The sequence below is a fragment of the Erithacus rubecula genome, assembly GCF_903797595.1.
Source record: "Erithacus rubecula genome assembly, chromosome: 24".
Lineage (NCBI taxonomy): Eukaryota > Metazoa > Chordata > Aves > Passeriformes > Muscicapidae > Erithacus > Erithacus rubecula.
The window spans coordinates 7156556-7179665 of record NC_136676.1 but is presented as its reverse complement, the minus strand read 5'-3'; the positions used below and the strand labels follow the sequence as shown (position 1 = coordinate 7179665).

General features: G+C 43.8%; 1 protein-coding gene across 1 annotated transcript in view; it reads right to left on the bottom strand.

Annotated features, from left to right (window-relative positions):
* The window catches only part of PEX14 (peroxisomal biogenesis factor 14), a 69314-nt gene that overhangs the window by 23144 nt on the left and 23060 nt on the right, over window positions 1-23110 (bottom strand). Inside the window, exon 3 of the mRNA XM_079326051.1 lies at window positions 12634-12718. Coding sequence (XP_079182177.1) covers window positions 12634-12718 — 85 coding nt within the window. The remainder of the gene's footprint in view (window positions 1-12633; window positions 12719-23110) is intronic.

The window sequence follows — 23110 nt, the reverse complement described above, 5'->3', positions numbered from 1 at the left end:
GGTTTGGTTTTGATTTACTCTGGAACACCAATCTTAAATTGTATTTCCAACAACGTGAACCAGCATGTCACAAGAATTCCAGTGCTGATCCAGAAGGAGCTGGCCAGGGGGGATTTGCAGTCAACCAGACATTTGTAACTCCAGCTTGTTACAGCAGTGAAGAATCCCCAGGCCTCTCTGTGGTGTGGGGGTGAACACAGACTGCATTAGGCCTGACCTCAAAGCCCAGCCCTTACATGGAACTCTGGATCACTCACTGCTGATCTGGGATTACTGCACTGGGCTGGCTTGCAGTTCTAGAACCTGCCACTCTTTCTGCCCAACTCGGCATTCAAAAGAAAGGAATTGTGTAAAAGAACAACAATTTCAAGCCATCATGTGAAATTCTTTAGCCAGATTTTTCAGAATATCTGAAGGATGAGTTAGATTTATATAAAAGAATGGGGAAATCTGTGCTGATGCACCATTCCCCCTTCCTTGCATTACTCTGAATTACCAACTGTCCCAAACTCACTAACAAGAGCACCTGGCTGTTTTCTGCCTCTGACAAAACCAGTCACAGAGCAGCCTCTGCAGATGAAGAGGAACTGCAACACCAAGAGCAACTTGCCTCAATGCTATTTATTTCCTCTTTTACTTTAAACTTCAGAAAGGAACAGAACAAACCCATTTGTAGAGAGTTATCACAGGATAAATCATATAAAGTGCCTATAAATGAAGTCTGAGTGTTTGAAGAGCACACAAAGAAGCAGTGAACACAGTGTGACACACTGGACACTGTCAGGAAGCTGCTATAGGGAGCATGGAGAGCACACAGAGCTACAGCTGCACCTTTTAACAAAATGTAAAAATACATGCAAGTGTGTACAGGAAAACATATGGAAATGTAAAGAGACCAACACTGGGTGAGGAGCCATGAACACATGCCTTTTTCTGACAGGTGTTTGCTCACAACCTGACAGAGAACCTTGGCTCCTCTAACCCAATTTCTATAAAGTGCAATCAGTGTTGGACTCCTGTGAGTCAGGTAACATCACACTACGAAGATAAGTTGAATTAAGAAAATTGCATCTAAATGCTACATATTTGATTATTATGGTACAAATGTTTTAGGTAAATCTGGTTTGTGCTTCCCCCAGAAAGACAGAGATGCTACTACACTATCATAAAAAGACATGTCAGCAAGAATTCACTACAGATTATAAATCACCCTTGTTCCTCGGTATTCTGTTTTTGAGAAATTTTTTGCATGCCATTAAAATATTTGCTGAATGTTACTAGAAAGGTAGCCACCTGTAAAATTAAAGGCTGATGCTGCCAGTAACAGTGTTGAAATACCTTCTGTTTAAAAGACAAACCTACTTTGTAATTTTTAACACAAGTATATAAATACTTCTCCACCCACCCTACACAATTTTGTTGGTTACGTCACATCCATTTAGACAACAACCATCTATGTCATCATACAGGATGTTAATCTTGGGTGGGGAAGAAAGAAACAATAGTAAATTAACTTTTAAGAAACCAAGATTAGACATTTAAGCAGGATCCTTCATGATGAAAGAACAACAAAGACAAAAAAACATTAGGGGACAAGTCAACAAAATAGAAGAAGTCTCAAAAGATCATTTTTCATCTTTTGGTTTGTTTATTGCTTTTTTTTCTCCCCTTGTGGCTTCCACAGAGCCTCTTCAGGGCTCTGGAGAAAATTAAAGAGCCTGGATTAAACGCCCAAAGGACGACTAATGCTAACAATACTAAAAATAATGAGGTTAAGTGGTGTAAAAACTATGGTGACCACACACGGAGAACTGGAGTGGTAAGGTAGAAAAGGAGTTTCATCATTGCTCCCTGGGGACATGCACAGAACATACTAACTGCTTCTAGTTCTCTGGGGTTCCGATTACCATGCCAAACACACCTCCAGAGTTTCCTTATTAGTATAATAAAAAGCCTCTACACATTTGTGTTCTATTCCCAGCCTTGCTATTGACCTTGTGTAGGCCATTTAACCTCCATCTGCCTCAGTTTCTACCTCTGTGAAAGAGAAATAATATTGCACAGTATCTTTTCTAAAACATTTCCGACTGCCACAATCATCATGTGCAAAGACTGACAGGTTTGAGAATCTACACATGCCTTATATGCACTTGAGTTAGGTAAGGCATTTGCAACGAATTATTCAAATAACATATTCATACCTTTTTTGTAGATCATCTATGGAAATAGTTTCAGATTTCTAGCTCTCATCTAGGAATCAAATTCATTAATTGCTTTGATTGGGTGCTAAAATTCATGGAATTTCTCTGGTCTCCTTTTAGCAAGTGCTGCCTAAAAATCCAGTCACTGGGGTTGAATATTCAATAAGGAAATACAGAAATATCTATATTTTTAACACCGTCTGTTGTCTTATAAAGCCTAAAAAAATTCCAGCCCAGCAGTTAAAATGGGAGTGGCTATACAGAATTCACACAGAAAGTGGAATGAATACTAAAAAACACTTAAGGCCATGTTCCTGCAATATAACACAAGTCAGATCAGAAGGGGAGGCAGCCAAAGCAGTTCAAAATATGAGGATAGCTCTTGGAGTTCCTGGGCTGGGCTAGGATATATTCCCTCAACAAAGGGACCAAAAAAAAGGGAGTGAATAAAAATGGGAAGATACTCTCTTCTAAGCACTACATAAGCCTGTGTCTCCTCTCTGGGGTGCCAAGAACTGCACCAACACGGGGCTGCTCCGAGTCAAGGGCAGTGCTGAAGGGCCAAGGCTGCCCTTAGCAGATCCCTGCTGGCACAGGGATCCTGCCAGGCACAGGGATCCTGCCAGGGACAGGGACCCTGCCAGGGACAGGGATCCTGCCAGGCACAGCCACAGCCACAGTGCTGGGCAGGGAAGGAATGTTTGATGTGCTGTTTAAGGCAGATCCCTGAGCAGCAGCTCCATCCTTGGTGCCCAGGGATCCACAGACCCCTGAGGGCCAAGTGCAAGGACCACAAACAGCAGCTCACAAAACTGACACCGATTCTTTCCTTCCTCTGTTTCCTCCCTGTTTTTCTTTTACTGCTACTGCTGCCTGTCTCAGGTGGCCTGGTGTGAAAAAAGCTCTCCTTTTCTGATGAAGCCTGTGGGGCCAGGTGAGGCCCTGCCTGCAGAGCACCCAGCAATCAGCAGGAGCAGCTTGTGTTCCTGCTGCCAGCCCCACTCAGCTCTCCCACTCCACACACACACACAAGCACTTGCTTCACCGACACCAAACTCACACCTCGCAAACAAATTATTTAACTGCTCTATCCCCCAAGGAAGACAGTGATCATTTCAAATGCAGCTCCCTGCTCGTCTCTCACACACACGCAACGGCCTGATAGGTTAAATGCTGCCATTTAATTACAGTAATGGAACCTGCTATTTTTTGGTTCCCTTGAATCCTCTCTCGCTCTCTTTTTTAAACACATACAGAGTCATCTTTTAAACATGTATTTTATATCCTGAGTTTAACAGCTGCATTCTCCTGGTTACTTGAAGAGCAGGAGTAATGATATTCTGATATTCTTCCCTGTACCTTCGAGCAACAGTCTTTTAAACACTACATAAAAAACACAGGCTGGGGGATGCTGTAAAAGGGGATCCAGGCTAACACTGCAGAGGCCAGTCTGCCCCCTCAGTTACTTAGATGCTTTGTGTTGATTTTATTAAATAAAACCAGCTTAACCTCTTCCAACAACTCTCAAAGCAGCTGGGGCTGGAATGGTGGATAAACATGAAAATGCTTTAAGTAATGTTACTGAAAATTTTATACATCAGTACATGACACTGACAGTATGGCACGGGTTTGTATTTCTAGATCTATGGCTGGCAGTCAGAATTTTCTCAGATCTAACTGTTATATACATGTCTCAGTGTCCCCACCTAAAATTCCTGTTCCACACTAAAATGTGGAGTTAGCAAATTGTTTCAAGAATGTAAAGGTCTAAGGAAGAAAAAAAAAAATTAACAGAAGTGCTTTAAATTAATCATATAATCCTGCCATTTCATAAAGGGTGTCACAAGTTTAGTCAACTAGTATTTGAGTACTTTGAAGATGCAAAGTGGCATAGAAATATGGGATATAGGTGTGTTAAATCTCTGAGTTTGCTGCAAAACACCTTTTTCTGAAGTGAATTCAAGAAGGAGGCTGTAGGTGGCCAAAGCCCAGAGAGTTTTATGGTTAGTTATTTTTGAAGGAGGGCACATAACACAGGACTACAAGTAACACAACTGTTAGTGGATTATGCATTTCATATTACATAGCAATTAGAAAAAATCCAGAAGCAACGTGTAGGTATGTCCAAGTCAAAATAAATTCTTACCTATGCTAAGGCCACAACACTTCCAGAAAAATATCCATATTACACCTGTCCTCAGCTTTATTTATTATGTTTTATGCTTTTTATGCTTTATTTATTATGTCCTCTAAATGTGAAATGCTTATTTATTTGTTCCGTGGTAGTTGGCTCACAATCAGCCAGGCAGCCATGCAGGGATATTGCCCATCTTCATTTTCTGGTATGGATATCCACTGGTGTCTCTAAAGGATGGAATCTTAAAAGGTGAGGCAAGGCACAGACAAAGACAAATTTAATTTTATCACCGTAAAAAGGGACATTTCCACATGGGCAGCAAGGACATGAATATCATGTGTATGCAGGGGTGGGGGGATTATAAACGCATTTTTGGCGAAATTCAATAAAGCTGATTCCACTGCATAAGGTCAGCAATTTACTTTTAAAAAATGATATGATTGCAACTTTTAATATAACCCATGTATTTGCTGCAAGATGCTCTGGAAGATTGTGTAATGTAACCACCTGACCTCTCCACAGGAGCAGAGATCACCCCATTTACCCTTTATTGTCTTGCTAAAAGCAATGCACATTTGCACGGTATGACAAAGTCAACAGCTTTTACTTCAGAGTGCCTCAGGTTTCATGAGAATGAATTCTCTGCTCTGCTCCTGGGGAACTGGAGTCACCTGGACTAGGCTCCAGGAGAAAGAATAGCAAGGAATGAACCAAAAACTAAATTAACCTCTTTGTTAAGGAAAGAATGATTGCACTCCAGACTAAAATTAAGAGGGAACAGTGTGCAACAGAAAAGTAAATTTCACATTCACGGGGACCCGAGACATAATTTTAAACAGAACAGAAATGTTGTCTAAGAGATCCTAGAGAATTATCTCATACAGGAACTTATTTTATCTTTCCTAGCAGGAAAGTATCATTAGGTCTGAAATGGATTTCAGCAGAAGAAACTGTCCTAACCACGCTCCTTGCTTTAGCCTCAAGAGGGAAGGCTGTCTCCTTAGACTTAGAGCAGCAGGTTCATGCTCAGAGCAGGTCAGAAGCTGAATTCATTTACTTGCCCTGGGAAGACTGTGGGGAAACCCTGGGCTGGACGACCATGAAAAACAAATTCCGTCTGTCAGAGAAATATTTTTATACAAATGTACATGGATTTCTTCAACCATCTCAAGGTGAATCCTTCTTCAAAGGTCAAAGCTGCAGGGCTGGATTAGGATTGCACGCAATCTGCCTGAGCCTTGACATTCTGACATTCTAAATTTTGCGGCTTTCCCCTCCTGTATACAGCTGATGGAAGAAAATTCTTAATCTCTCTGAAAGTGTGGTTTTTACTGCAGCACCTTCCAAAATCACACATGGCAGCACCAAGAACTCTGAAACAAGCATATCAGAGCAGTTTATGAACACACTTAACATAAACCTTACTGAGTCAATATGGCAAAAGTGGTAATTAACCCCATTTTACAGATGGGCAAACTGCAAACAAGAAATTTACCCAAAGCCAAGGAAGCAGTCATGTCTCAGCTCTCCCATGCCTGCTCTTAGATTGTAACTATAGAAGTGACTTACTCTTAGACTTGCCATTCACTTTCACTCAAAACCATAAATAAATAATTCAATTTACAAGTCAGATTTTGGGGCTGAGTCCTTTTGGCCCATCACTAAGGCTAACAGTTTCAACCTTGGAATATAACTGACTATTTTAGCATTATCTTATAGGATAGACTTCAATTCACCCTGCTCTAATCACATTGTTTTTTCAGTACTACCAGGAATGGAAACATTACTTTGTCAGTAAACAAGGCAGATATGACTCAAAATACACTCAATGAGCAATAGGAGTTAATTTTGCAAAGCCATTTTTAACGGCTCTTTTACATTACATAGTTACTGTCAGATAGCCAAGTGGAGAGACATCATTAAACCCATGACATTCCAATTATTTCTTAAAATTAAGCTTACAAACAGCATTTTGTAGCATGCACAACTGCCTAAGCATCAAACCAGTCTGTTCCAATTTATCAATAATTTTCAGGCCAATAAAGGATTGGCTTCCTTTGTACACTGCATCACATGGGCAGTCATGTCTAACCTGCTGTCAGAGGGGCTTCTGCCCTCTCACAAGGACTAGTGACTGGGACAAGAGTCAGAGACAGCAATAAACTGATTTCTCCATGTGTACAGGGACTCAACTGACTAGTTTTTCCAAACTTCCTTTCAAATCTTGAGGAATGACAGTGAAGGGTTTCTTCAACTATATTCTTACCAAAACCCTTGTAACTCCAAAGAAGCACCAGATCTGATTCCCAGGATGTCCTAAGACTGAGCAGCTTACCACATTTTCTTAGCACTACTGTACATTCCTCATCACCAAAGAATCCAAAAAAATCCATACAGTTCATCACAAACAGTGGTAAAATTGATGGGGGGAAAGAGTCAGCATGATGAATAGGCTGCACTGAGCAGCAGGTGACAGATCTGCATACGAAAGAGTGGCAGGACAGGAAGACATCTCCTTCTCAGCAGATGGATAGAGATCCTCAATCATTTTCAGGAAGAAAAAAGAAGACAACTAATACAAAACACAAAAAGTTGGAACTAATTTCTGGATCCCGAGCCCATCTATTCTTCTGCATTATGATACTCCAGGAGTGGAAATCTGTGTGTTGAGCATTATCAGCACTGGGCAAACACAGCAGAGTGCCACAAATGAATGTGATTACCACTAACACTGATTTAGATAGGAGCTGGTGTGAGTTTGTTAGCAATGACAGCTTTCATTCTCTCACTCCTCATTCTTAAGCTCCCTAACAAGCTCTTTGTGAGACAATCACATTTCCCCATTTATGCAGGGTTGCATAGAGCCAAAGCTTAGATGGGAGGCACCTAAAGGACAACCTGGTTGCATGACAGGTGTAGGACACATTTTCCTTTAACCTAGCAAAATATTGTAAGGCACATTAGCTGTCTTGCACAGTCATCAACAGAGGCCCAACCATCTTTAGTAATTAAATATCCCATAGTGCTCCTCAAGAATCTTAGTAAATTTTTTACTCAGTAATTACATTCTCTATCCCTAAAGCTCCCTCTGCAAAATCACTTAAAGTATTCTTCATTTCCTCTCCTAAAAATCACAAAGTGATGTTGAGCAGCTGCTGCCCTCTACCTCAGAGGTGGAAGTTTTTTAGTGGGAAGCACAGTGAGATCTAGATCTCAGCATGATTGTGATAATGATAGATAACCCTATAAACACCATCGAACATGCTCCATGCAACTAGCTGCAAAGTTTCTATAGTCTATGGGTACAATGTGCTCTAAAATCCTGAAATGAAAAGCATTAAAAGCTTCGTGAAAATGCAGAAATGTGCTGACTGCCATTCAACTGCTACAGTCATTTCTGCACATCTACACAAGATGTCAGATTTACTTTATGCTACTTGAACACCTGCTGCAAACTTCTTAAACAATCAGAAAGCACCTCCCTGCTTCTACTCATGCTAGTGAAGTTTCTCTCACTGTGTGTTGATTTGTACTGGAAGCTTAAAACACTACACATGTTCTTGCAATAAGTTTCTGCTATCAGTATCTGAATTTCAGGTCTTGCTTGTAGCTTTGCAAGTGCAAGTGATGAGGTTTGTGCAGGCATTGGTGTGAGCAGCTAGAGAACAAGTTACCTGGGCTGCAAGTCCAAAACAGGACCAGGCTGACTCACACACTCAATGTGCAGTTGAGCTGTGTCTGTAGTAGGCAGTATGGGGCGATGTTTTGGATTTGTGCTGCAGACAGTGAACAGATTAGCTCTGTTCCCTTGGCCAGCTGGGGACAGTTGACCCAACTTCTCACGCATTTCCAGCCCCCTCACTGCTGGAGGAAGTGGGAAAAGCCTCAGCTCGAGGTGTAAGCACTGCTCAGATGCAGCTAAAACAGCCCTGTACTACCAACACTCTCTTCAGCACAAATCCACCACAGCCCACACGAGCCACTGTGGAGAAGCCAACGGCAGCACAGCAGTGAAATAAAACCCTTCCTCCTTTTCTTCACCCTCTCTCAGACCCATACCCTGGCAGGAAGTTTGACGAGAAGGACAAGTCACCTAGCATTCCTTGAGCAGTCCACACTAATAGTCTAACCCCACATTTGTCTATCAGGCATGGTACCTTCTAGGAGAGCATAAGGTTTGCAGAGCCAGAGAAGTTTGGCCTGGACAGGTATTCTGACACCATAGGTCACTAACTCTGTTTTTCTGGCTGAGTTGGCACTGGACTCTATTGGCTTGCATTGTATTTTCTTCTCAAGAAAAGCCTTTGCAAAAACTGTTTGAGCTTCACTGAGACATGTTAAAGAATTAATTACAAAGTAAAGCCGAAGGAGAATATTAATTTTGGAAACACAAGAGGTTACTTTTCTTTTCCTCCCTTTTCTGGAAGTGGGGGAGGAAAGGCAGTTATTTTCATATCCATGCTGGGGGCAGGAGCTGGGAGCTGTCCAGTCGATAACCTGGCCATCAGAACAAGGTTTGTAATTAAAAGGTCAGTGACCTGGAAAGCTGGGGCCTCACTCTCAGAGCTTCTCAGTAATGACGGCACTATTAAATTAAGACTGTTATGAAATCAATGCTAAAAAAGCTTTCATGGTAACGAGATTCCATTCAAGGACATGCAAACTGCCTCATCAAATGGACTTAAATTATAAAAAAAAAGAAGAGTAATAAAAGAGGGTTAAATTGAAATCTGCTAAAGAATTTGCTTTCTTTAAGCCCTCCAGCAGTGGGCTGTGCCCCCTTCCCTCAGGTCTTGAAAGTGATTCACTTCTTTGACAAAGGGGAAAATGCAGGTTCAACTTCTAAGAATGCAGACAACAGGAAGAGGAAGAAAATTAAGTCAGTTTTTGACTGGAGATTCTGGGGCTGACAGCATTTGTTCCAGGGGATCAAGTGCCTTTGAGCTCTGACTGGGAAGGGCATGTGGAATTAAATAATTTTTTCATCTCTTCAGAAATCACCATAGTCTGGCATCTTTACACTGGAAAAAAATTCTGGAACACTGATGCACTGCAGAAAACCTTGAGTGGACATCTTCCCAACATAATTCAACAACTGTACATTAACTTGCTCTAATGCACCTCTGTTCTTCCATCACTATTATTTCTGAGCTCCGCATATGCTTTCATCAGTTTCCACAATCCCACTCTGGAAAGGCATTACTGTGGTGTTTTTACAGATGAAGAGACCAAGCAACTAAGAAAACAGCTCTTCATCCAAGATGACACAACAAGTCTGTAACTTAGCAGTTTTCCTCTCCTCTGCCCCAAAAAACCCAGCCCCCTGAAAACAGAGCTTCCCATGTATAGTGCATTTCCACCCCCTTTCCCTGTCTTGCCAGAACTGAAGAGATTCAGAGCACACCAAATTAACAAGGCGCATGAGTTACCGGATGGGTAGCTGAGCAGTGCAGGACATGTGAGGCACAACAGTTAAATGACAGACACATTTCCACAAGGGTTTAAGCCCCACATGCTGTCTAATTACTCCCAAGGCGCCGCTGATTCTGTGGCATGTCATCAGCAAAATCAGCGAGTTGGACAAAAAACAAACAGCATCTTTTTTTCCTTTCTTTTCTTTCAGATACTCTGAGGGGAAACAGCTGTTTTTCCCTTCATCTGAAGAAGTTCATGATAAAAAGGAGGAAATGTCATAAATTACACAAAATGCCAGTGTAAGCTTCAAAGAAAATGATAAATGATTCTAATAACTTCATGTTTCTCATTAATGCCTCTGTATATGGGAGTTTAAAAGTGCTTAAGACAACAGAGAAATCTCATCTGACTTTTGAAAGCCCTTTTACAAATCCAGGACACCCTCGCTCTCCCAACTGTCATCAACACTGTATCACCCCCTGTGCCAGAGAGCAGCTCAGCACCACCTGAACTGCACCAGGAATACCCGATTTCAGCCTCTGCAACTGTTTCACCAAACCCAGTCTAGCTGATAATCCTGCAGAAACTTTCATTTATCATCTCACTGAAATATACTAAGCCCAAATCCAGCTCCTATCCTAAAAGGAAATAAAATTCAATCAGCCTTTTTGACGAAGGAGATGCTTATAGAAAAAGAAGAAAATATCATAATTCTGGGCAGAACCACCTCTGTGAGTCTCAGAAGCAAAATTTCTTAAGCCAAGTCAGGCTTGCAGGACCTTATTCAACTGGCAGTGAGGACTTCTCTACCAGACAGCCTCAGCTGGAGATAAACATTCCACTGGGATGACAGGGACTGTACATCAGAGACTAGGGGAACAGCCCACCAAAGCCTGTAGTCCCCCATCCACTCAGGACTAAACCAGCTGTGACACCCGAGACTGGCTTTATCTGCCACACCACACAGGTACCACAACACTGGGCACAGGCCACATTCCATATGGACATCCTGCCAGTGACTGCTGGGCACAGCACTGCTGGACCCTACTCCTTCCTACCTCCCTTGGTTACGTTTAGAAAAAAAAACAATTAGCACAGATGGAAGGAGGGCTAATTAACAATCAGGAACAAACAAACAGTTCTACCAAACCATTTCTGCTCTTTAGTAATTATTAGCCAAGTAATTCATAAGAAGTATTAGTCCGGCCACAGTTTCTCTGTGCCTCCATCTCCCCACCCTTCCTCTTCTCCCAGTCAGGGATTTATTAAAATTAAACAGATTAGATGGAGCTCCTGATACGAAAAACTGTTCAGTGAAGCCTGCGGTGGGGAAGTGCAGAGCAAACACCAGAGACATTTGTCTCTAAATTGCTCTAAATACCTTCTGCAAATGAAATTCTAACCCAGCTGTGTTGAGAGAGAAAATGAGGACTAACTGGTCATTGTCAGCACAGAAGAAGATCAGGCAGTTATAATATTGCACGATATACTGGGGGCTAAGGATCTCTCGGCAACAATAGATTTTGTATCAGGTTACCCTGGGTAATCAGCACAGCTTTTAGGCTCAGCTTTCCCTTGCTTCATTGCTTCGATGATAGAGTTGAAATCCCCAAGCTTTTATGATTAATTACTCCCCGTAGGTCCACATATTTCAAGGAAAAACTCACGGCACACAGCGACCAACAAGTTCCAAATTTTAATGTCTTCCTGATGGCAGGGCAGGGTGAGCACCATACCTATGAGACTGGAATGTCCTCTTCACTGGCACCAGGACAAGCAGAGAGGATCACACTCCAAACGATGTGCCCGTGAACCACTTGCCATGACATCACTGCCAAAGCACAAGGCTGCTATTCCCTTCTAGGTCATCTGCTATTCAAGATGAGCACAGTGGTGCATGTACTTGAACTCTCCATCTCATGACTTCAGGTCTCAGGCATCTCAATAAACAGTTTGTAACTCCAAACAGAAAAACACATATTTCATAAGCTTCCCTACTTTTCAAAGCTCAAGATTTTCAGCTCCAGAATTTGATGTACCTTGAAGTACTTATGACTTCAATGTATATGTGGGTCACTTCCTTCTGAAGTTTGGAATCTGTATTTTCAGTATCATTTCAATACAGTGCTCCACAATGCACATAATTATCTTCAAATTAAGACTGTCATTATTTACATCTTGTGGTAAGCAATATGGTCCCAGGACTGTAGCAAAATATGGAGCAAACATCACCTGGAATGCACTGCAAGTTATGGAATAAAAACTTTAGAAACGAAATAGGAACAAAAGATAGTTCCACCATGAGTCAGAAAGTAAAATAAATTCTCTGTAGGCAATGACCAAAGTATGCTGCACCTCACTAAGATGATATAGGATTTGTCAGGATCTGTCTTCTATCCCTGCTATAGGAAAGGGCTAAACTCAGTCAGTAGTTTACCATTTCAGCCTGAAAGTCAGGTTGACCCCAAGCTTGACCTTAACCTGACCTTGTTGACTTTTACCAAGTTCTTTGCCTCTCTCTGGCTCTCTTTGGAAACATTTGACCTTTTCACCCAGAGATTGGCCATTCTAAAGCCAGTGTCAGTAAGGTTTGAACTGACCAGTCCAAAGCTCTGAACCGTTCCTTATTGCAGAAAAGATCTGATAGCAGTTAACCCAGAAATTTCCCATGTGTCTTTTGTATTCTACCATTCCACATCTGGTGCAAATATTGCACAAGTCAGTTGGGAAGAAAAGAGGCTGATATTTCTTATAAACCTCAGATCTTCTTTAGAGACAGACTAATTACTTTGTCCATAACATCTAATATCCCACAGCAATGCTTTACACTAATTCCAGGTCCCTCATTATCACTGAGATCACAGCCTAAGGAGCTCATACCTTTCTTCTTCAGGAATGCTCTTCTGGTTGCAAGAGGACTTTGGCGGACCCGTGGATTCTGTAGAAATTTCACTGCTGTCACAATCTGGGGAGGGTAGGAGAATTGGAGAAAAAGAAGAGAGAAAAGATCCAGGTTAGGTATGGTCAAATCCCTGTTTTATATTAGGCATTGTGTACTACAAGGTAAGACAATACACCCATCACAGAGACGCCACCAACTTTCAGAAATGGTCCAACACATGTCAGAGCTTGTGGTTTAACTCTAAACAGACAGCACAATTATTGTGTTTCAACCTAGAAGTTCCTTGTTTAATTATTTTGGGAGCAGCTCTATCTGTACAAAAAACTTTTTTATGATTATTAGGTGTTTCTGTTCTTTATATTGTGATCTTCTTACCCATGTTGGCTCCTACAGTTAAAGCCAACCTTGAGCCAATGCATGAGAACTGTAACAGTTGGCTTATTGTAATAATGCTTCCTTTCTATCTGACTTAAAGCTCCCTGCAGATTCTAAGACATTAAGGCCTTTTCTGTCATCATTCTAATTTATTGAAAGCAATAAATAAACCTCAGCTTCTCATGACTAGAGAAGAAGCAAATTCATATGTTTTGGATCACATAACAACAATCTAAAAAGTCACTTTGAATGACACAAATGGATAGGCAAGTATTTATATATATATTTATATTCCACACCAGAAAAAGCCCAGATTACTTTTGTCTACAAACTGACTTCTACATCCTTCTTTAAGGTGACAGAGCACCTAAAACAGAGCACTCATTACAAGCAAAGGGTAAAGTCTGGGATAATAATCAACGGCATCAACAACAGCACTAGATTTTTACCTTTCCATTTAGTGCCAGTGAAAGGTATTTGATTTTCTTATTTATATAGTAGTTCCATTTTCCACATACTTCCCTGTATTGTTACACACGTTATTACATGTTACTGCACCAGTGATTCTCTCCACTTTTATACAAAAATATCTGTTCTGATTGTGGCATCATGAGGAATAATGTGCTAACAGCACGTCCATGTGAACTAGTGAAAGAGATTACTTCCTTTCTCTAGAGCTAAAATTACCCATCCCAATAAGCCAGACCCATGTTATTCAGGTCTTTAAGAGTTCATCTTAAAATACAGCTTCTGGAATTCAGTTCCAAAAAGGTTTCCAAAACTCTGATAGCAGAAAAGGAAGGGAAAATACAGCATCACTCCTGAAATCACTAAGTTTCACTTTGTGTTTGAATCAAAGGCTTGGAATATGCATTTCTGGTCAGAGAGCAAAGTTCTGATGGGTTTAATGGCACTTTCAATGTACTCCTCAGTGCATTCCATCAATGTTTTTTTTCTTTTAAATTGCATCTCTTATTTCTTTAAATACATTAATCAGGCTAGTGTAGGCAAAACGGATCCATTGGACAATGCAATAAACATGAATTATCATCTATCCAACATGCATAATGGCTTAAAAATACATAATAGCAGGTGTAGTTTAAATGATTAGTTATTACACCTGTGGTGGGTCTGATTCAATTGGGGAAAATCATCTTTAATAGGTTAAAAGGTTTAGATCACCAGGCTTCCCTTAAAGTGGCTGTAGAGAGGGTATGATGGAGTACGCTGTCATTACTAATTCATTTAAGAAAAACATGGGGGATACAGCAAAGAACAGCATAAGCGAGCGAATCCAATTTAAACAGCAGGTAAGGCAGAAAACACCTTTTAAAAAAGCATGATAAATGAATTTGGAAGAGAGATGAAATTGACATATTTATTTGAACGGGAATTTGACAAAGTCCCAGCACACTTCAAAGTTGGGAGGATAAAATGAATGGGGTATTTTTAATTCTTTTCATTTTCTTGTTTTCCTGCATTTTTTCCTCAAGCTCCATTCAGTAATTTTGAACCACAAAACAGCAGAGCAAAACACCCCACATAAAGCACACTTTGGCTTCATTTATGTGCATTTGATCTGTCTGCAGCTGAAACGCAGGTGACAGGCAAAGCGCAGATTTAAACTCTGCTGATATTGCTGTGCCAGATGCAGAAATATACAGCGCCCAAACTAATAACCTTAAGATAATATGCTGAATAAGAAAGATGCCCAAATGAGCAGCCCGACAGACACGTGAACATATCAAAGCCACTCTCCTTCTAACAATAATTACTTGTTTGTGTCTTCAGATACTCCTTAACACTCCCTCCCACATTTAGTGAGATAGACACGAACGGCCTGCAGACTTGCAGCTCTGCAAGCTCTTATATTTAATTATCAATTTTTAAGTATTACAAAACCCATGAGAAATAAGCAGTATTTTTCACTGTGCTATTTCAATCACAACCATGTGAACATCTCATTGACTCTAACCCTTTATTAAAGCTTATTTTTGCCGTATAAAAATGTAAACATTTCAGTAGTAAATTTCAGTCCAAAATAAACTTCTATTTTATCTCTCCCCTGCATTACTTCCTCCATTATTCACAGCCTTTTTAATCTTAAAACAAAATGAAATTAAAAACAACAACAAACTCCATAGAAAGAATCCTGGACATGTATTCCTCCCTCCGGTAACCCCACGTTTCTCCTACTGTGTTTGCATTTATCCCTGAACATTCACTCCTATAGGCTGAGCTGAAATGTCTTCATTTTTATAATTAATCTTGTATACATGAGCAACTTACGAAGCAATTTTGGCCATGTCAAAATGCCAATATTTTCAACAAACATACACAAGAATTTCCCTACCTTCTATGGATCATTTTCTTTGCACAAACAAGAGCAACTGCACTCCATAATTTAAACAGCAGAAAAAGGAGGAGGAAGATGAGAAGACTTGCAGTCCTGTGTACAGCCAAAAAAATCATGTGGCAAATAGCACTCTGACTCAGCTGCTAACATTGTTCCATACTATTTCTGTAGCATTTGTAACACTTCTCCAAATTTTTATGGTATTAGGGCACTGCCAAATAATGAGCACTGCATCACTGCGCTGATTCTCAGATTGCCAGCACGCACTGCAGAGCACACTGGCTTCATCTACTGTGTCAGGTACACACTTGTATTAAAGAAAGAGTGGATTTGGCTTTTAAAAGCCAGTCAGTCCCACAGACTTGCTTTCCCACCAACACCTCTCCTGCAGTGACAGGATCCATAAAGACATCTTTCTGACTGGGTGGAGATGGGTGGAATCCCACAGCAGGTCCTGTCCTACAGTTTGATTTTCCAGCTAAAAGATCAATGTCACTATTCAAAGACTGTATTTGCAACTGGATAAATGACATAAATTCAGGCCAAATACTCTGTTTTAATGTCAAAGATATAAAATAAAGACAGAAACTTTATTGCAGATGCTATGGGAGAGCAGAGGGCTGGCAAAATTCTGGGCCAAAGCACAGCACTTGGACTTTAACTTAGCAGCCAAGGTCCTTCAATCCTCATTTCCCTACCTTTTGTGTTAATGGGGAAGCTAAAGTCAGCCTTATTTCTTATTGTGCTCAAAGCTGCAGGGTTTCCAATAAAGCAATCTAAGCTACTATATCAGTTGCTTGCATTAAAAAAATAAACCATGAAATTTAAAATACCGTGGCAAATGCCCATTTTCTATCAACTCAAAAAAAATTAACAGAAACTTAAAAGTTCTTCACCAATAAAAGTTACACAGGATTTGGTCAGAGAGCTCCATGTGGGAAACAGACTCAAAAGCCACCGGGAGTGCAGCCTGTAAGAGCTCGAACAGATTTCCTAATACTGGGAACCCTCTGTAGGTTATTACTAAACAGCATTTGTTGATAGACTGAGACTTTGAGATGACCTGTGATGTAAAGGTTGGGTTTGAATTATACGTTGCAAGGGATGGTATTTTGTCTTTCTGAGTGGATCTGTATCTGTTTAAAAGCAACACTTCTTTTCATTAGGCAGAGGCGGCCCAGGCCATGAACTATGCACAGACAGTTTACATTACATGTGCGGAAGCAATCAACACTGGCAATATACATGACGTATGTAAAAGAAGTTGGAATTAATTTTTTTCCAGTGTATTAAAAAATAATAATATGGCAGTATCAAGAAACACTCAACCTATTTCAGCCAGAGCAGAAGGCCACAGCTATAGGGCAAATGGAACTGATCAATATATTAGCCCACAGCAACACCCCCTCAGTGTACGGCTGTATGTTTGCAAGGCTCAGAAGATTAAATTGTCTGTGAAAGGTTTCTGCACTCCTACTCTAAAGGAGATACCCAGAATCCTGTTAACAAGCATCAGGCTGAAGCCAGCTTACATTTTAACAAGGGCTGACTTAAAAGCCTGGCACAACAGTGAACAAGAAAACCCCTTGCAACTGAAAGGCTGTGTTTTAGTAAGAAATCAGTGCCCTGCCAGGACTAACGTGACAAATATGGTTATCGGTGGCACACGGAAATAGTTGCAAAGCAGCTGTTAATCAGGGAAACACATCATAGAACGCTGATGCCAGCACTCGGGAAAAATGCAAGGGGCTAATTATGAAGCCGTATATCTCAGTAAGGAGGCAGCGCTGCCGCTTCCCACCGCGCTCCCGCCGCGCGGCTGGGGCACGGTGCTGGGTGTGGGACCCTGCTGCTCCTGCAGGGCAGCCCTGGGCCTGCACCAGCCCTGTGAAACCCCTGAGCCACCCTGTGCCACCCTGTGCCACCCTGCTGCTCCTGCAGGGCAGCCCTGGGCCTGCACCAGCCCTGTGAAACCCCTGAGCCACCCTGTGCCACCCTGTGCCACCCTGCTGCTCCTGCAGGGCAGCCGTGGATCTGCTCAGAGACCTGCACCAGCCCTGTGCCACCCTGTGCCACCCTGTGCCACCCTGCTGCTCCTGCAGGGCAGCCCTGGGCCTGCACCAGCCCTGTGAAACCCCTGAGCCACCCTGTGCCACCCTGTGCCACCCTGCTGCTCCTGCAGGGCAGCCCTGGTGCTGCACCAGCCCTGTGAAACCCCTGAGCCACCCTGTGCCACCCTGTGCCACCCTGCTGCTCCTGCAGGGCAGCCCTGGTGCTGCTCAGAGACCTGCACCAGCCCTGTGCCACACTGAGCCACACTGTCCACACTGTGCCACCCTGCTGCTCCTCCAGGACAGCCCTGGGCCTGCACCAGCCCTGTGCCACCCTGTGCCACCCTACTGCTCCTCCAGGATAGCCCTGGATCTGCTCAGGGACCTGCACTCAGCCCTGTGCCACACTGAGCCACACTGTCCACACTGTGCCACCCTGCTGCTCCTCCAGGATAGCCCTGGATCTGCTCAGGGACCTGCACCAGCCCTGTGCCACACTGTGCCACAGCAAACATTCACCCTTTGTACAGGAATCACCTGCAGGTCAGTCAGGGAAGGAGGAACGCTCTGTGATTTCACTGAGATTTAAATGAAATACAGAACTCCAGGAATTACTTTGGTTGAGACATAGCCTAAAAACTGACAAAGTTCAGAAGAAACATATACAAAAAAAAAGGCCACACACACACAAAAAGGCCATCAAAAAACCACTGAAAGAAATAACCAACTGAAAGTAAAGTGAAAGCACAACAATAACAAAATAAAAAAGAAATACAATTACAAGACCTAAAACGGGAAATCCTAGGTTCTCGAAACTTGGACTGTGACACTAACTCAGAGGCACCCACCACACGAAGGGTGAGGAACCTGGTCCCTTCTGTCTCCCTGTCATGGGTCCCGCTCAGCCTGAAGAAAACGAGGTTCAGGGGGAACCCTTCTGCTCTCTGCAACTCTGTCAGGAGGTTTTAGCCAGGTGGGATGCGGGCTCTTCTCCCAGAAAACAAGAGACAGGACATAAGGGCACATCTTAAGCTGCATCTGGGGAGAAGACTGGACACCGGGAAGAATTTTTTCACAGGGTGATTGGACATTGGAAGAGGCTGCGGTGGAGTCATGGTGCCTGAACGCGGTCAGGGAAAGCCCGGCCGCGGCACTCCCTGCTCAGGGCAGTGCTGGTGCCAGGCTGGGCTCCGTGGGCCCGGAGTTCTCTGTCTCTCTGCCGCGGCCGGAGCTCTCTCTCCCCTAGCCGTGCCCGGAGCTCTCTCTCCTCTAGCCGGGCCCGGAGCTCTCTCCCTGCCGTGCCCGGAGCTCTCTCTCTCCCTGCCGTGCCCGGAGCTCTCTCCCTGCCGTGCCCGGAGCTCTCTCTCTCCCTGCCGTGCCCGGAGCTCTCTCCCTGCCGTGCCCGGAGCTCTCTCTCTCCCTGCCGTGCCCGGAGCTCTCTCCCTGCCGTGCCCGGAGCTCTCTCTCTCCCTGCCGTGCCCGGAGCTCTCTCTCTCCCTGCCGTGCCCGGAGCTCTCTCTCCCTGCCGTGCCCGGAGCTCTCTCTCCCTGCCGGGCCCGGAGCTCTCTCTCCCTGCCGTGCCCGGAGCTCTCTCTCTCCCTGCCGGGCCCGGAGCTCTCTCCCTGCCGGGCCCGGAGCTCTCTCCCTGCCGTGCCCGGAGCTCTCTGCAGCCGCCCCGTGAGGGCGAAGCGCCCCGGCCCCGCGGCTCCCTCACGGCGGACCCCGCGCGCCCCCTGGCGGCGCAGCCGCCGCCCCGCTCCCGCCGTCAGAGCCCCAAATTAAGTGTTTTCACTCAGTGGAAATGAAATGTTTTGCAAGATGAAACAGAAAGAAAATTGAGGTTTTAGGTAATTACTAGTTGGCATTTACATATCACAGGCTGGTTCAACACCTATTCATTTTCCTCTTTTATTTTCAATTTTTAAAAATTGCTCATTAAAACGAACACATGACAGGGACGGGGGGAAAAATTGCTCTTCCTCTTTTTCCTGAGGACTACAAAATCCAGATCTACTTTAAATACATTTATCTATAATTATCACATACAAAAAAGCCTTACTTAATTTACATGAATAGGGTGACCAAAAAAAAAAATTGAAAAAAAAAAAAAAATTTCTGCAAGGCAGAAAGAAGCGCATGTGAGCTGTCAGAGTGTTGTGCCTGCGGCGTGCCGGGGCCAGGCTGGAACAGTGAGCGCAGTGCTGTGCCCCATCCATCCCTCCATCCATCCATCCCTCCATCATCCATCCCTCCATCCATCCCTCCATCCATCCATCCCTCCATCCCTCCATCCATCATCCATCCATCCATCCATCCCTCCATCCATCCATCCATCCCTCCATCCATCCATCCATCCCTCCATCCCTCCATCCATCATCCATCCATCCCTCCATCCCTCCATCCATCCCTCCATCCATCCATCCCTCCATCCATCATCCCTCCATCCATCCATCCATCCATCCATCCATCCATCCATCCATCCATCCATCCATCCATCCCTCCATCCATCCATCCATCCATCCCTCCATCCATCATCCCTCCATCCATCCATCCATCCATCCATCCATCCATCCATCCATCCCTCCATCCATCCATCCATCCATCCCTCCATCCATCATCCCTCCATCCATCCATCCATCCATCCATCCATCCATCCATCCATCCCTCCATCCATCATCCCTCCATCCATCCATCCATCCATCCATCCATCCATCCATCCATCCATCCCTCCATCCCTCCATCCATCCCTCCATCCATCCCTCCATCATCCATCCATCATCCATCCCTCCATCCCTCCATCCATCCCTCCATCCATGCCTCCATCCCTCCATCCATCCCTCCATCCCTCCATCCATCCCTCCATCCATCCATCCATCATCCATCCATCCATCCATCCATCCCTCCATCCCTCCATCCATCATCCATCCATCCATCCATCCCTCCATCCATCCCTCCATCCCTCCATCCATCCCTCCATCATCCATCCCTCCATCCATCCATCCATCCCTCCATCCCTCCATCCATCATCCATCCCTCCATCCATCATCCATCCATCCATCATCCCTCCATCCCTCCATCCATCCCTCCATCATCCATCCCTCCATCCATCCATCCATCCATCCATCCATCCATCCATCCATCCATCCCTCATCCATCCATCCCTCCATCCATCCATCCATCCATCCATCCATCCATCCATCCCTCCATCCATCCATCCCTCCATCATCCATCCATCATCCATCCATCCATCCATCCATCCACCCATCCATCCATCATCCATCCCTCCATCCATCATCCATCCATCCCTCCCTCCCTCCCTCGCTCCCAGCTCCGCTGGTGCCCGCTGCCCTCAGCCCTTCTGCTGCTCCCATACAAAGAAGGGACCCCCCTGAGTCCTTCTCCAAGCCCTCTGTTGCACTGACTGGAGCGAGCTCTCCCCACACAACCCCGCAGCTCCCACCGCGCCCCGGCTCGCTGCAGCCCCCACTCACATTCCCTTTCTTCAATTACATACATCCATCCCATGCAAAGACCTTCGTTTTCTTGCACCCTTCGGCTTTTTTTGAATTTTAACCTTGTGAAAGTTTCATTTAACCCCACAGTGCATTTCAGGATACAATTTGTATGAAAAAAATGCTACATAAAATAAAGTTTTATTGTGTCATATGTTAAGGACATAAAATATCCCAGATAGAAGTGTACAGGAGCTGCCATGATAGGCTAATATATTTTAAGGTCTATTGTGTAAATATGTATTTAGGGAATTCTAAAGCATAGTATTATTGACCCAAGTCTCTCTTAAAACACATTGATATATGGAGTAAAAACCCTTATGAAAAGTAGCAACTTCATCTGTGTAGCAGTCACCTTTCAAAGTGAAATATCTGTCATCTTCAGTTTTTTATAATTCAATGGAGAACACCGTGGACATCTTGACAAAACCCGTCTTTTTAAGAGGAATAATAGTCAAGCTAAACTTATGCATAAACCTAAGAAGAATCAGAAACTTTTACCAGTAAATTTAAAGAAACGTGAAATAACTATTTTTATTTGCAGAGAAAATGTGCTAGATATGTATTTTTTGAGTTCAGAAGTACACCTACAAATGAGACTTCATAACATCAGGCTTAACACAATAAAAACTGTTACAGGGAAGTGATAAATGCTGGAAAAACATCTTATAAGAAATACGAGCAGAAGAGCAAACTAAATGTATTAAACCGATAATGCAGCTATAATAATATTAACCAGTGAGGAGCATGAACCTTTTTTCTGGAGTTCAAACATTTTAACTTTTTATTGAAGAGAAATCATCTCACTTTCGGAGGGAGAATAAACTTTGAAAATGTCGTTTTTGTACTTGTGCCTGATCTGAAGTTGCAAGCTCCCTGTAACGCCCAGAAGCACCAAAGAAGGAATTGCAGCGAGATGAGCAGGGTGGGGTGGGGGGACACGGCCTGCAGTGATTTGTGTTTGCAGAGAACAGCAACAACGCTGGGATCCCCAGGGCAAAACAGGGACTAACTGCAGGCTGGGGTAGGCAGGGACTAACTGCAGGCTGGGGTAAAACAGGGACTAACTGCAGGCTGGGGTAAAACAGGGACTAACTGCAGGCTGGGGTAGGCAGGGACTAACTGCAGGCTGGGGTAAAACAGGGACTAACTGCAGAGCTGAGTCCTGCCCATGATAAAACAGGGACTAACTGCAGGCTGGGGTAAGGCAGGGACTAACTGCAGAGCTGGGGTAAAACAGGGACTAACTGCAGGCTGGGGTAAAACAGGGACTAAGTGCAGAGCTGGGGTAAAACAGGGACTAACTGCAGGCTGGGGTAAAACAGGGACTAACTGCAGAGCTGGGGTAAAACAGGGACTAACTGCAGGCTGGGGTAAAACAGGGACTAACTGCAGAGCTGAGTCCTGCCCATGATAAAACAGGGACTAACTGCAGGCTGGGGTAAAACAGGGACTAAGTGCAGAGCTGAGCCTCCCGCAGTAGGTGAGGGAGTTCTCCCCTCTGGGACAGTCATGACAAGGTCACCAAACTCCACAGAGATGCCAGACAGAAGGCCAAAGCTTAGGAAAGAGAAGCAGCTTTTTAGAACTTTCCATGACAGTTCCCAATTTCCACAACTCGCTTCTCCCTTCTCACAGGAGGAAGCTTAGGGATCACTGGGTGTGCTGTAAAATTAATGCTGTTTGAGCTCAGTCACTCCACAGGAATGTGGCAACCCGGAGTCCAAGGTGCTCACTACAGCAGAACCAGGACCAGTCCCGGGCTCCACAACTGAAAAAAGTCCAGCACGCAGGTTCAAGGAGAGCGGATGGCAGCACCTCCAAGTGCCACCTTCCTCTCTCTATCCCTGCTGCCAGTACTGCAGCTTTCAGAGAAATCCCTTTTGCCCTGCTCCCTTCACAAGTGTAGAATGTAAAAACCAATGAAACTATAATTTATTACATTTTCATTCTTCTAACTGCAGGGCAGACAAGGACTGCAGGGTGTTCATTCACATGTTAGGGAGCTGGAGAATGATGTGAGGATAGAAGTCTGTGTCACACCTAACAATTGAGTACTTAAAACCACTATTGAAGGGAGACTCCAGAAGGCTGAATCGAGCAGAGATGCACCAGAACAGGAGCACTGTTCACACTTACTCAGATCCTTCTAATTCCACAG